Source organism: Salmo salar, chromosome ssa25 (genome assembly GCF_905237065.1).
Source record: "Salmo salar chromosome ssa25, Ssal_v3.1, whole genome shotgun sequence".
In the NCBI taxonomy this organism is placed as follows: Eukaryota; Metazoa; Chordata; class Actinopteri; order Salmoniformes; family Salmonidae; genus Salmo; species Salmo salar.
The window spans coordinates 17,303,024-17,317,138 of NC_059466.1; the positions used below are offsets into that span (position 1 = coordinate 17,303,024).

The 14,115-nt window shown below is 41.2% G+C and overlaps 1 protein-coding gene across 1 annotated transcript in view; it reads right to left on the bottom strand.

The window, feature by feature from the left end:
- LOC106586279 (contactin-associated protein-like 5) overlaps positions 1-14,115 on the bottom strand; it is a 129,143-nt gene that overhangs the window by 65,907 nt on the left and 49,121 nt on the right. Inside the window, exon 5 of the mRNA XM_014173405.2 lies at positions 9,978-10,181. Coding sequence (XP_014028880.1) covers positions 9,978-10,181 — 204 coding nt within the window. The remainder of the gene's footprint in view (positions 1-9,977; positions 10,182-14,115) is intronic.

Consider the following 14,115-nt stretch of genomic DNA (forward strand, 5'->3'; position numbering starts at 1 on the left):
CTACTTCTCAGATAGATTTCAGTGTGTCAAATCGGAGGGTAGTTGTCCAGACCTGTGGCAGTCTCTATGGGGGTGCCACAGGGTTCAATTCTCAGGCCGACTCTTTTCTCTGTATACATCAATGATGTCACTCTTGCTGCTGGTGATTCTCTGATCCACCTCTACGCAGACGACACAATTCTGTATACTTCTGGCCCTTCTTTGGACACTGTGTTAACAAACCTCCAGACGAGCTTCAATGCCATACAACTCTCCTTCCGTGGCCTCCAACTGCTCTAAAATGCAAGTCAAACTAAATGCATGCTCTTCAACCGATCGCTACCCACACCTGCCCGCCCGTCCAGCATCACTACTCTGGACGGTTATGACTTCGAAAATGTGGACAACTACAAATACCTAGATGTCTGGTTAGACTGTAAACTCTCCTTCCAGACTCACATTAAGCATCTCCAATCCAAAATTAAATCTAAAATTGGCTTCCTATTTCGTAACAAAGCATCCTTCACTCATTATGCCAAACATACCCTCGTAAAACTGACTATCCTACCGATCCTTGACTTCGGCGATGTAATTTACAAAATAGCCTCCAACACTCTATTGAGCAAATTGGATGCAGTCTATCACAGTGCCATCCGTTTTGTCACCAAAGGCCCACATACTACCTACAACTGCGACCTGTATGCTCTAGTTGGCTGGCCCTCGTTTCATATTCGTCGCCAAACCACTGGCTCCAGGTCATCTATAAGTCTTTGCTAGGTAAAGCCCCGCCTTATCTCAGCTCACTGGTCACCATAGCAGCACCCACCCATAGCACGCGCTCCAGAAGGTATATTTCACTGGTCACCCCCAAAGCCAATTCCTCTTTGGCCGCCTTTCCTTCCAGTTCTCTGCTGCCAATGACTGGAATGAACTGCAAAAATCACTGAAGCTGGAGACTCATATCTCCCTCACTATATTTAAGCACCAGCTGTCAGAGCAGCTCACAGATCACTGCACCTGTACATAGCGCATCTGTAAATTGCCCATCCAAATACCTCATCCCCATACTGATATTTATTTTATTTATTTTGCTCATTTGCACTCCAGTATCTCTACTTGCACACTCATCTTCTGCACATCTATCACTCCAGTGTTTAATTGCTATATTGTAATTATTTCGCCACTATGGCCTATTTATTGCCTTACCTCCCTTATCCTACCTCATTTGCACACACTGTATTTTGACTGTATGTTTGTTTATTCCATGTGTAACTCTGTGTTGTTGTTTGTGTCGCACTGCTTTGCTTTATCTTGGCCAGGTCGCAATTGTAAATGAGAACTTGTTCTCAACTAGCCTACCTGGTTAAATAAAGGTCATATAAAAAATTAAATAAAATGTATTTCAGCTTTTATTTCTTTCATCACATTCCCAGTGGGTCAGAAGTTCACATACATTCAATTAGTATTTGGTAGCATTGTCATTAAATTGTTTAACTTGGGTCAAACGTTTCGGGTAGCCTTCCACAACCTTCCCACAATAAGTTGGGTGAATTTTGGCCCATTCCTCCTAACAGAGCTGGTGTAACTGAGTCAGATTTGTAGGCCTCCTTGCTCGCACACACTTTTTCAGTTCTGCCCACAAATTTTCTATAGGATTGAAGTCAGGGCTTTGTGATGGCCAATCCAATACCTTGACTTTGTTGTCCTTAAGCTATTTTGCCAAAACTTTGGAAGTATGCTTGGGGTCATTGTCCATTTGGAAGACCCATTTGCGACCAAGCTTTAACTTCCTGACTGATGTCTTGAGATGTTGCCTCAACATATCCACATAATTTGTCATTTGTATATATTTGTAAATAGCACAACGGGAGAAAGAAGGAGCAGGTGAGTCCAGCTGTGTATTGACAGGGGTCACGTTTTAAATTGAAAGTCAACATTGTTTTCTTTTTGCTTCAATAGAGTGATCAGGGACATACAGCTATAGTTTTCCTTCATAGAAAATCCCTTAGTTCAACACATTTGGCAGCTTCGTTTTCGTCAGATGACAACAGAACTGTAACGCTGTTTGGCTGGTAGTCACACAGGTAAATTAACTTACAATGAAAAAGCAAGGTATTTTTTGCAAAAATGATGCATGGCCACCATATGTCTCATGTTTATCATAGAAAGAATGTAGCCAGCTACAGTCAATTTTGCATTTTACCAGAGAAAATTAGGCTGGCTACACCAAGAAAAAAAGTAGAAAATTATCTACACATCAGTCAGAGCCAGGTCTGCTGATAGAATGCCTGTTATTGAATTATCATCTGAGTTGAGAAGTGCAAGTGAAGAACGAAATGTGTCTGTTGCCATGCAGACATTACAATAAGAAGCTATTTACATTTGTGTTTACAAAATGCAGCAAGTATTTCTTATGCGTTTTATATTTTTTTCCTACGTGAAAAACGCAGAATTCTGTATTAGCCCGACCCCTAAATTTAACTTGCTAGTTAATCTAAGTAAGTTGCTGAATTAATAAGGTGACAGGGCATCATATTGTGTTAGCTTTCTGCCGTGTTTGAGAAGTCAAAGCCCCTTTGGATTAGTTATTTGTACAGCTGCCAATGCTATCTTGATTTCCTTGCGTATTTTCTCCTCTCCGTTCTTGGCCCATCTTCTCCTCTCCCCTCTTCTCTGAGCAGGGTGCATCTTCAGCTCTCCCCTCTTCTCTAAGCAGAGAAGGCAGGCCTGTCGCCCTAATGACTCCACATAGATTGAGCGTGTAGCCTACACATGCTGCTCCAGAGCCAGTACTGTTCGTTCAGACAAGCATGCCTCAAAACTTTGTTCAGTTATAAAATGTCTCTCTCACATTCACTTGTAAATGTACAAACTCACCAAAATGACATTTGGTAGCTCCCTAGCATATTTAGCTAGCAGCCTCCATTGAAATTCGCTATTACTTATGCTCATTTTGTTAGCAGATAAAAGACACACAATGGGCTTTTTTGTGTTTTTTGGCACACCCTTGTGTACTAAGCCAGTAATACTGTATATCCCGGTATGAGAGAAGGATGTTGTGACGATACGAAAATCTGAATACTACCCAACCCTAATTCTAATGTTACCCAAGGCATTCATAAACACAACCAAATGATTATTTTTATATTAGTATAAATGAAATGTATTAATTACACTGTGAGAATATAATTAGCTTGAAGGGGGGTTCGTCAAGGCCCAGCGGTTCTACTGTGAAACAGGTTAACATTCACAAGGCCGCAGGGCCAGAGGGATTACCAGGACGTGTACTCAGAGCATGCGCTGACCAGCTGGCAAGTGACTTCACTGGCATTTTTAAACTCTCCCTGACCCAGATTGTTATACCTATATGTTTCAAGCAGACCACCATAGACCATGTGCCCAGGAATGCCAAGGTAACCTGCCTAATGACTATCGCCCCGTAGCACTCACAACTATAGCCATCACATGCTATGAAAGGCTGGTCATGGCTCACATCAACACCCTCATCCCAGACACACTGAATCCACATACCGCCCCAACAGCTCCACAGATGATGCAATCTCTATTGCACTTTACACTGCCCTTTCCCATTTGGACAAAAGGAACCAACAGTATAGTGCTTTAGAATGTATTCATATCCCTTGACTTACAGTGGCTTGCGAATGTATTCATCCTCCTTGGCATTTTTCCTATGTTGTTGCATTACAACCTATAATTTAAATGGATTTTTATTCGGATTTCATGTAAAGGACATAAACAAAATAGTCCAAATCGGTGAAGTGAAAAAAATAACTTGTTTAAAAAATGTGTAATAATATTTAACAGAAAAGTGGTGCGTGCATATGTATTCACCCTCTTAGCTATGAAGCCCATAAATGAGATCTGGTGCAACCAATTACCTTCAGAAGTCACATAATTAGTTAAATAAAGTCCACCTGTGTGCAATCTAAGTGTCACATGATCTGTCACATGATCTCAGCAAATATACACCTGTTCTGAAAGGCCCCAGTGTCTGCAACACCACTAAGCAAGGGGCACCACCAAGCAAGCGGCACAATGAAGACCAAGGAGCTCTCCAAACAGGTCAGGGACAAAGTTGTGGAGAAGTACAGATCAGGGTTGGGTTATAAAATAATACCCGAAACTTTGAACATCTCACTGAGCACCATTAAATCCATTATAAAAAAAATTGAAAAAATGTGGCACCACAACAAACCTGCCAAGAGGGCCGCCCACCAAAACGCATGGACCAGGCAAGGAGGGTGTTAATCAGAGAGGCAACAAACAGACCAAAGATAACCCTGAAGGAGCTGCAAAGCTCCACAGCGGAGATTGGAGTATCTGTCCATAGGACCACTTTTAGCCTTTAACTCCACAGAGCTGGGCTTTACAGGAGAGTGGCCAGAAAAAAAGCCATTGCTTAAAGAAAACAATAAGCCAACACATTTGGTGTTCGCCAAAAGGCATGTGGGAGACTCCCCATACATATGGAAGAAGGTACTCTGGTCAGATGAGACTAAAATGTTGCTTTTTGGCCATCAAGGAAAATGCTATGTCTGGCGCAAACCCAACACCTCTCATCACCCCGAGAACACCATCCCCACAGTGAAGCATGGTGGTGGCAGCATCATGCTGTGGCGATGATTTTCATCGGCAGGGACTGGGAAACTGGTCAGAATTGAAGGAATGATGGATGGCGCTAAATACAGGGAAATTCTTGAGGCAAACCTGTTTCAGTCTTCCAGAGATTTGAGACTGGGACGGAGGTTCACCTTCCAGCAGGACAATGAGCCTAAGCATACTGCTAAAGCAACACTCGAGTGGTTTAAGGGGAAACATTTAAATGTCTTGGAATGGCCTAGTCAAAGCCCAGACTTCAATCCAATTGAGAATCTGTGGTATGACTTAAAGATTACTGTACACCAGCGGAACCCATCCAACTTGAAGGAGCTGGAACAGTTTTGCCTGGAAGAATGGGCAAAATTCCCAAAGGCTAGATGTTCCAAGCTTATAAAGACATACCCCAAGAGACTTGAAGCTATAATTCCTGCAAAAGGTGGCTCTACAAAGTATTGACTTTGGGGGGTGAATAGTTATGCACGCACAAGTTTTCTTTTTTTTCTTATTTCTTATTTGTTTCACAATACAAAATATTTTGCATCTTCAAAGTGGTAGGCATGTTGTGTAAATCAAATGATACAAACCCCCCCAAAAATCTATTTTAATTCCAGGTTGTACGGCAACAAAATAGGAAAAATGCCAAGGGGGGTGAATTATTTCACAAGCCACTGTATTCCACATTTTCTTGTGTTATTGCCTAAATTTAAAATGGATTAAATCGTTTTTTTTCTCACCCATCTACACTGCCCTACCAAGCAAAAAGGCAGTAACTGCTCATTTGGTCGAAAATGAATGTCATTTTTGCTACATTAAATACATGCTTAATCATGTGGACAAATATCCTGCCTCTATTGTATTGTGTTTTGGAGAAAATGGGGGTCATGTTAGCAGTAACTGCATAAAGGTACTGTGAAACAAAGGTAAATAAAAGCCATTTTTCTCAGTTCCACACTATGTGCAAGCCTTTTTTGCTTGGTAGGGCATGTTTGTAGACATTGTGAAGGAAGCCTGTACAGAATAAAAAATATTCCAAAATATGTTGTAACACACAATACCCAATAATGACAAAGTGAAAACATGTTTTGGAAATTTTTGCATATGAATTGAAAATGGAATACAGAAATATCTAATTGACATAAGTATTCACACCCCTGAGTCAATTCTTTGTAGATGCACCTTTGGCAACAATTACAGCTGTGAGTCTTTCTGGGTAAGTCTTTCCAAGAGCTTTCCACACATGGATTGTGCAACATTTGCCCATTATTCTTTTAAAAATTCTTCAAGCTCAGTCAAATTGGTTGTTGATCTTTGCTAGACAAACTCTTTCAGTTGTTGCCAAACCTTTTTAAGTAGATTTATGTCAAAACTGTAAATTGGCCACTTAGCAACATTCACTGTCTTTTTGGTAGCAACTCCAGTGTATATTTGGCTTTGTGTTTTAGGTTATTGTACTGCTGAAAGGTGAATTCATCTCACAGTGTCTGTTGGAAAGCAGACTGAAGCAGGTTTTCCAATAGGATTTTGACTGTGCTTAGCTCCATTCTATTTATTTTTTTATCCTGACAAACTCCACCGTCCTTAACAATTACAAGCATACCCATAACATGATGCAGCCACCACTATGCTTGAAAATATGGAGAGTGGTACTCAGTAATGTGTTGTATTAGATTTGACACAAACATAACACGTTGTATTCAGGACAAAAAGTACAGGCTTTATTCTGTACAGACTTCCTTCTTTTCACTATGTCAATTAGATTAGTATTGTGGAGTAACTACAATCTTGATGATCCATCCTCAGTTTTCTCCTATCACAGCCATTAAACTCTGCAACTGTTTTAAAGTCACTATTGGCTTCATGGTGAAATCTCTGAGCGGTTTCCTTCCTCTCCGGCAACTGAGTTAGGAAGGATGCCTGTATCTTTGTAGTAACTTGGTGTATTGATACACCATTCAAATTGTAATGAATAACTTCACCATGCTCAAAGGGATATTCAGTGTCTGCTTTTACATGTTTTACCCATTTACCAGTAGGTGCCCTTCTTTGTGAGCCGTTGGAAACCTCCCTGGTCTTTGTGGTTGTATATGTGTGTCACAGGCGTCATAATGAGTAGACCAAGGTGCAGCGTGGAATATGTTCATCTTGTAGTTTTAATGAAAGAAGAATGAACACTTACAAATTAAACCAAAAAATGAGAGCAGACAGTTCCGTCAGGTACTTTACAACTAAACGGAAAATAACTACCCACAAAACACAAAGGAAAAACAGGCTGCCTAAGTATGGCTTCCAATCAGAGACAACGATAGACACCTGCCTCTGATTGGAAACCATACCTGGCCAAAACATAGAAAACAAAACATAGAATTCCCACCCACCTATCACACCCTGGCCTAGCTAAACAGAGAAAACACAGCTCTCCTAGGTCAGAGCGTGGCAGTACCCCCCCCCCCAAAGGTGCGGACTCCCGGCCGCAAACCTGAACCTATTTGTAGGCCTCCTTGGCTTTCTTATGGCCAATCCAATACCTTGACTTTGTTGTCCTTAAGCCATTTCGCCAAAACTTTGGAAGTATGCTTGGGGCCATTGTCCATTTGGAAGACCCATTTCCGACCAAGCTTTAACTTCCTGACTGATGTCTTGAGATGTTGCTTCAATATATGCACATCATTTTTCTTCCACATGATGACATCTATTTTGTGAAGTGCACCAGTCCCTCTTGCAGCAAAGCTCCCCCATAACATGATCCTGCCACCCCCGTGCTTCACGGTTGGGATGGTGTTCTTCGGCTTGCAAGCCTCCCCCTTTTTCCTCCAAACATAACGATGGTCATTATGGCCAAACAGTTCTATTTTTGTTTCATCAGACCAGAGGACATTTCCACAAAAAGTACGATCTTTGTCCCCATGTGCAGTTGCAAACCATAGTCTGGCTTTTTTATGGCGGTTTTGGAGCAGTGGCTTCTTCCTTGCTGAGCGGCCTTTCAGGTTATGTCGATATAGGACTCGTTTTACTGTGGATATAGATACTTTTGTACCTGTTTCCTCCAGCATCTTCACAAGGTCCTTTGCTGTTGTTCTGGGATTGATTTGCACTTTTCGCACCAAAGTACGTTCATCTCTAGGAGACAGAACGCATCTCCTTCCTGAGCGGTATGACGGCTGCGTGGTCCCATGGTTTTTATACTTGCGTATTATTGTTTGTACAGATGAATGTGGTACCTTCAGGCATTTTGAAATTGCGCCGAAGGATGAACCAGACTTGTGGAGGTCTACCATTTTTTTCTGAGGTCTTGGCTGATTTCTTTTGATTTTCCCATAATGTCAAGCAAAGAGGCACTGAGTTTGAAGGTAGGCCTTGAAATACATCCACAGGTTCACCTCCAATTGACTCAAATGATGTCAATTAGCCTATCAGAAGATTCTAAAGTCATGACATAATTTTCTGGAATCTTCCAAGCTGTTTAAAGACACAGTCAACTTAGTGTATGTAAACTTCTGACCCACTGGAAATGTGATACAGTGAATTATAAGTGAAATAATCTGTCTGTAAACAATTGTTGGAAAATGACTTGTGTCATGCACAAAGTAGATGTCCTAACCGACTTGCCTAACTATAGTTTGTTAACAAGACATTTGTGGAGTGTTTGAAAAATGAGTTTTAATGACTCCAACCTAAGTGTATGTAAACTTCCGACTTCAACTGAACTTAATCTACCTCAATTACCTAGGACACATGCACATCGACTCGGTACTGGAACCCCTTGTATATAGCAAAGCTAGCGTTACTCATTGTGTATCTATAATTACTTATATTGTTATTACTTTTATTGTTATGTTGGGCTCCCGAGTGGCGCAGCTGTCTAAGGCACTGCATCTCAGTGCAAGAGGTGTCACTCACATCCAGCCATGATTGGGAGTCCCATAGGGCGGTGTACAATTGGCCCGGGTTTGGCCAGGGTAGGCAGTCATTGTAAATAAGAATTTGTTCTTAACTGACTTGCCTAGTTAAGTAAAGGTAAACATTTTATTTATTTTTACTTTTCTATTATTTCTCTATTTTCTTTCTATCTGCATTGTGGGGAAGGGCCCTGACAAAGATCCATTTCGGATCGAAACGTTGTCAATAAAGCGGTGAATTGGGAGCTTTAACAGTGTGCGTGTAACCCCCTGGCCATAGAGAGGGGTTTTTGTTCTTTATTTTGGTTAGGCCAGGGTGTTACATTGGGTGGGCGTTCTATGTTCATTTTTCTATGTTTTTGTATTTCTTTGTTTTGGGCCGTGTGTGGTTCCCAATCAGGCACAGCTGTAGTTCGTTGTTGCTGATTGGGAGTCACACATAAGGAGCCTGGGTGAACTTTACCACAACAAGAAAACCGACAGCCAAACAGTACTGTCAAGTGCAAACACGAAACAGAAACAATCCCCCACAAAACCCAAAGGAAAAACATTTCCTTTGGGTTTTGTGGGGGATTGTTTCTGTTTCGTGTTTGCACCTGACAGTACTGTTTGGCTGTCGGTTTTCTTGTTGTGGTAAAGTTCACGTTGTTTAATAAATTCCTGAAGATGAACACTAACTCCGCTGCACCTTGGTCTGCTCTCTCTTCCGACGGCCGTTACAGTGCGGGCCTTCTTGTTCAATATAAGGGCCCGTAATTAAGCATTTCGTTGTTAGTCCACACCTGTTGTTTACGAAGCATGTGACGAATTACATTTATTTTATTTTATCCTTGCTAGCTAATGTTTTTGCTTGATTATGACAAGCTCATAATCAAGTAAACCTGACAACATTTTTTATGAATGTTGCCAGGTTGCTTTCAGTGATATTTCAAATAGAACTGGCTAGGTACTGTCCTTGTTTGTTCTGATAGAATGGCAAAGACCCAAGAAACACCCACATCAAACCACACCCCTTAAGATAACTCTCATTTGCATTCAGTGATGGCAGCAAGCTTTTCTTAATGAGCATTGACAAAAATGAGGCCAAATCAGGAAGTGCAGTTGTCCTTTAAGAATTCTCTTTCCCAGCTCAACTGCTCACAATGTGGATCCTTAACAGTCTGAGTCCAGCTAGTAAATGGAGCTCAGGTGCAGTGGTAATTGGAAGGGGAGTAGAATACAAACATCTAGTTACCCTTTCCAGACTGCTTCCCAGACTACTTTTAAGGTTCAAAGGACTCCTCCATCCTTACCCAGAGTGCCTTGTGTCCTGTTACCCATGATCTCTAATCTCTGACCTCTAACCCCTGACCTATGTGAGCAAGGTTGAGGTGCAGGGCCAGCAACTTACCTAGGTTGAAGTAGAGAGCCAGCATGCCTTAATGTGACAAACTCACTCAGGTTGAGGTAGAGGGCCAGCCTGCCCCAGTGTGACAAACTCACCCAGGTTGAGGTAGAGGGCCAGCCTGCCCCGGTGCAGCTCCAGAGTGATGTAGTCGCCCCTCTGACCCTCTCCGTGGAGCAGCACCCCCTCAGCTTGGCGGCTCTTGAATCGCAGCGAGATCACATCCTTCACCGTGCTCATGGACTTCTGGTTAAACCGGTAGAGCAGGGAGCTTCTGCCATCAAAGTCTGCCACGTACGATTCTAGATGAGGATTGAAAGAAGATCAAAGAATCATTGCTTTTTAGAAAATGTCCTCAGTTATGGCACTCTGTGTCACATCTGAGCTGTGAGTTTTCTGTTGCCAGTACTTTTGAGAGGAATTGAAGTGGCAAGTTACATTTCTTTTTACAGAATTGACTTTTCACCACAAATTCTGATTGGAAGTATACGTCAAACTTTTTCTATATATTCTGAGGTACTTTTATCACAACTCTCTAGCTCTGTCTAATACATTATCTAACACTGCGCCTCTGCTCCATGCTCAGTTCATGTGGATGGGCCTGAACTAAAGATATACTGTAGTGAGCTTCAGCAGCAGGAGAAATGTTGAATTCCTCTTTTTAAAGCCTGAATACATTATATTTTCTGATGGGATTCAGTTTCTGTAGGCAAAGCTGTCTGAATAAATAATGCAATCTCTAACATGCACCTGCTATTCCAACACAGAACTGAGGGAGGGTGATGTGCCTAGAGAAACAAGGGAATCAGCAATGAGTAGGAGAAAACTTGACGTGATTGGGCAAGCTGTTCAAATAACGTTTACAGTACATTGTATCAAAGACATGACTTTGCTATTGTGTATTTAAAGAATGTTTAACACATTCGTAAACACACAAACACAATTCTAGAATCCCCTTACCTCTTAGAATTGTTTACTCAATCGAATGAGTAAAAATAATAACAAAATCTATGTCTATTGGTCACGTACACAGATTTGCAGATGTTAACTCAGGTGCAGCGAAATGCTTGCGTTTCAAGCTCCAAAAGTGCAGTAATACCTAGCAATAAAAAACAAGACACACATACTCCAAAAGTAAAGAATAAAGAAATTAGTCTGGAATATAAATATATATATACAGTACCAGTCAAACATTTGGACACACCTGCTCATTCCAGGGTTTTTCTGAATGTTTTACTATTTTCTACATTGTAGAATAATAGTGAAGATATCAAAACTATGAAATAACACATATGGAATCATGTAGTAACCAAAAAAGTCTTAACCTTTCTAGGGTAGGTGGCACAAATCGTCCCACCTACGTAACAGCCAGTGTAATCCCATGGCGCGTTATTCAAAAACCTCAAAAATGCAAAAACGTCAATTTTTCAAACATATGACTATTTTACACCATTTTAAAGACAAGACTCTCGTTAATCTAACCACACTGTCCGATTTCAAAAAGGCTTTACAACGAAAGCAAAACATTAGATTATGTCAGCAGAGTACCCAGCCAGAAATAATCAGACACCCATTTTTCAAGCTAGCATATAATGTCACATAAACCCAAACCACAGCTAAATGCAGCACTAACCTTTGATGATCTTCATCAGATGACAACCCTAGGACATTATGTTATACAATACATGCATGTTTTGTTCAATCAAGTTCATATTTATATCAAAAACCAGCTTTTTACATTAGCATGTGACTAGCATGTGACTAGCATTCCCACCGAACACTGCCGGTGAATTTACTAAATTACTCACGATAAACGTTCACAAAAAGCATAACAATTATTTTAAGAATTATAGATACAGAACTCCTCTATGCACTCGATATGTCCGATTTTAAAATAGCTTTTCGGTGAAAGCACATTTTGCAATATTCTCAGTAGATAGCCCGGCATCACAGGGCTAGCTATTTAGACACCCAGCAAGTTTAGCACTCAGCAAAGTCACATTTACTATAAGAAAAATGTTATTACCTTTGCTGTCTTCGTCAGAATGCACTCCCAGGACTTCTACTTCAATAACAAATGTTGGTTTGGTTCAAAATAATCCATAGTTATATCCAAACAGCGGCGTTTTGTTCGTGCGTTCAAGACACTATCCGAAAGGGTAAATAAGGGTGACGAGCATGGCGCAATTTGTGACAAAAAAATTCTAAATATTCCATTACCGTACTTCGAAGCATGTCAACCGCTGTTTAAAATCAATTTTTATGCCATTTTTCTCATAAAAAAGCGATAATATTCCGACCGGGAATCTGCGTTTAGGTAAACAGACGAAAGAAAATAAAGCATTCGGTCGACTCGGGCACGCGCCTAAGCCCATAGTACTATTATCGGCCACTTGCCAAAAGCGATAATGTGTTTCAGCCAGAGCCTGCCTCGATATCATTCAGCTTTTTCCCGGGCTCTGACAGCCTATGGGAGCCGTAGGAAGTGTCACGTTAGAGCAAAGATCCTCAGTCTTCAATAAAAAGAGCCAAGATAAAACACAACTTGTCAGACAGGCCACTTCATGCATGGAATCTTCTCAGGTTTTGGCCTGCCATTTGAGATCTGTTATACTGACAGACAGCATTCAAACAGTTTTAGAAACTTTAGGGTGTTTTCTATCCAAAGCCAATAATTATATGCATATTGTAGTTACTGGGCAGGAGTAGTAACCAGATTAAATCGGGTACGTTTTTTATCCGGCCGTGTCAATACTGCCCCCTAGCCCTAACAGGTTAAACAAATTAAAATATATTTTATATTTGAGATTCTTCAAAGTAGCCACCCTTTGCCTTGCTGATAGCTTTGCACACTCTTGACATTCTCTCAACCAGCTTCACCTGGAACGCTTTTCCAACAGTCTTGAAGGAGTTCTCACATATGCTGAGCACTTGTTGGCTGCTTTTCCTTCACTCTGTGCACCAACTCATCCTAACCATCTCAATTGGGTTGAGATCAGGTGATTGTGGAGGCCAGGTCATCTGATGCAGCACTCCATCATTCTCCTTCTTGGTCAAATAGCCCTTACACAGCCTGGAGGTGTGTTGGGTTATTGTCCTGTTGAAAAACAAATGATAGGCCCACTAAGTGCAAACCAGACGGGATGGCGTATCGCTGCAGAATGCTGTGGTAGCCATGCTGGTTAAGTGTGCCTTAAATTCTAAATAAATCACATACAATGTCATCAGCAAAGCACCCCCACACCATCACACCTCCTCCTCCATGCTTCACGGTGGGTACCACACATGCGAAGATCATCCGTTCACCAACTCCGCGTCTCACAAAGACACGGCGGTTGGAACCAAAAATCTCAAATTTGGACTCATCAGACCAAAGGACAGATTTTCATCGGGCTAACATCCATGGCTCGTGTTTCTTGGCCCAAGCTAAGTTTCTTATTCTTATTGGTGTCCTTTAGTAGTGGTTTCTTTACAGAAATATGACTATGAAGGCCTTATTCATTCTCCTCTGAACAGCTGTTGTAGAGATGTGTCCGTTACCTGAACTCTGTGAAGCGTTTATTTGGCCTGCAATTTCTGAGGCTGGTAACTCTAATGAACTTATCCTCTGCAGCAGGGGTAACTCTGGGTCTTCCTTTCCTGTGGCGGTCCTCATGAGAACCAGTTTCATTATAGCACCAATGATGGACTGTCGTTTGTCTTTACTTATTTGAGCTGTTCTTGCCATAATATCTTAGTCTTTTACCAAATAGGGCTACCTTCTGTATACCACCCCTACCTTCTCACAACACAACTGATTGGCTCAAAAGCATTAACCTCTTACATCTAGACGTTCCGCTAGCGGAACACCTGCTCCAATATCCAATGATAGGCGTGGCGCGAATTACAAATTCCTCAAAAATACAAAAACTTCAATTTCTCAAACATATGACTATTTCACAGCATTTTAAAGACAAGACTCTCCTTTATCTAACCACACTGTCCGATTTCAAAAAGGCTTTACAGCGAAAGCAAAACATTAGATTATGTCAGCAGAGTACCAAGCCAGAAATAATCAGACACCCATTTTTCAAGCTAGCATATAATGTCACAAAAACCCAGAAGACAGCTAAATGCAGCACTAACCTTTGATGATCTTCATCAGATGACACACCTAGGACATTATGTTATACAATACATGCATGTTTTGTTCAATCAAGTTCATATTTATATCAAAAAACATCTTTTTACATTAGC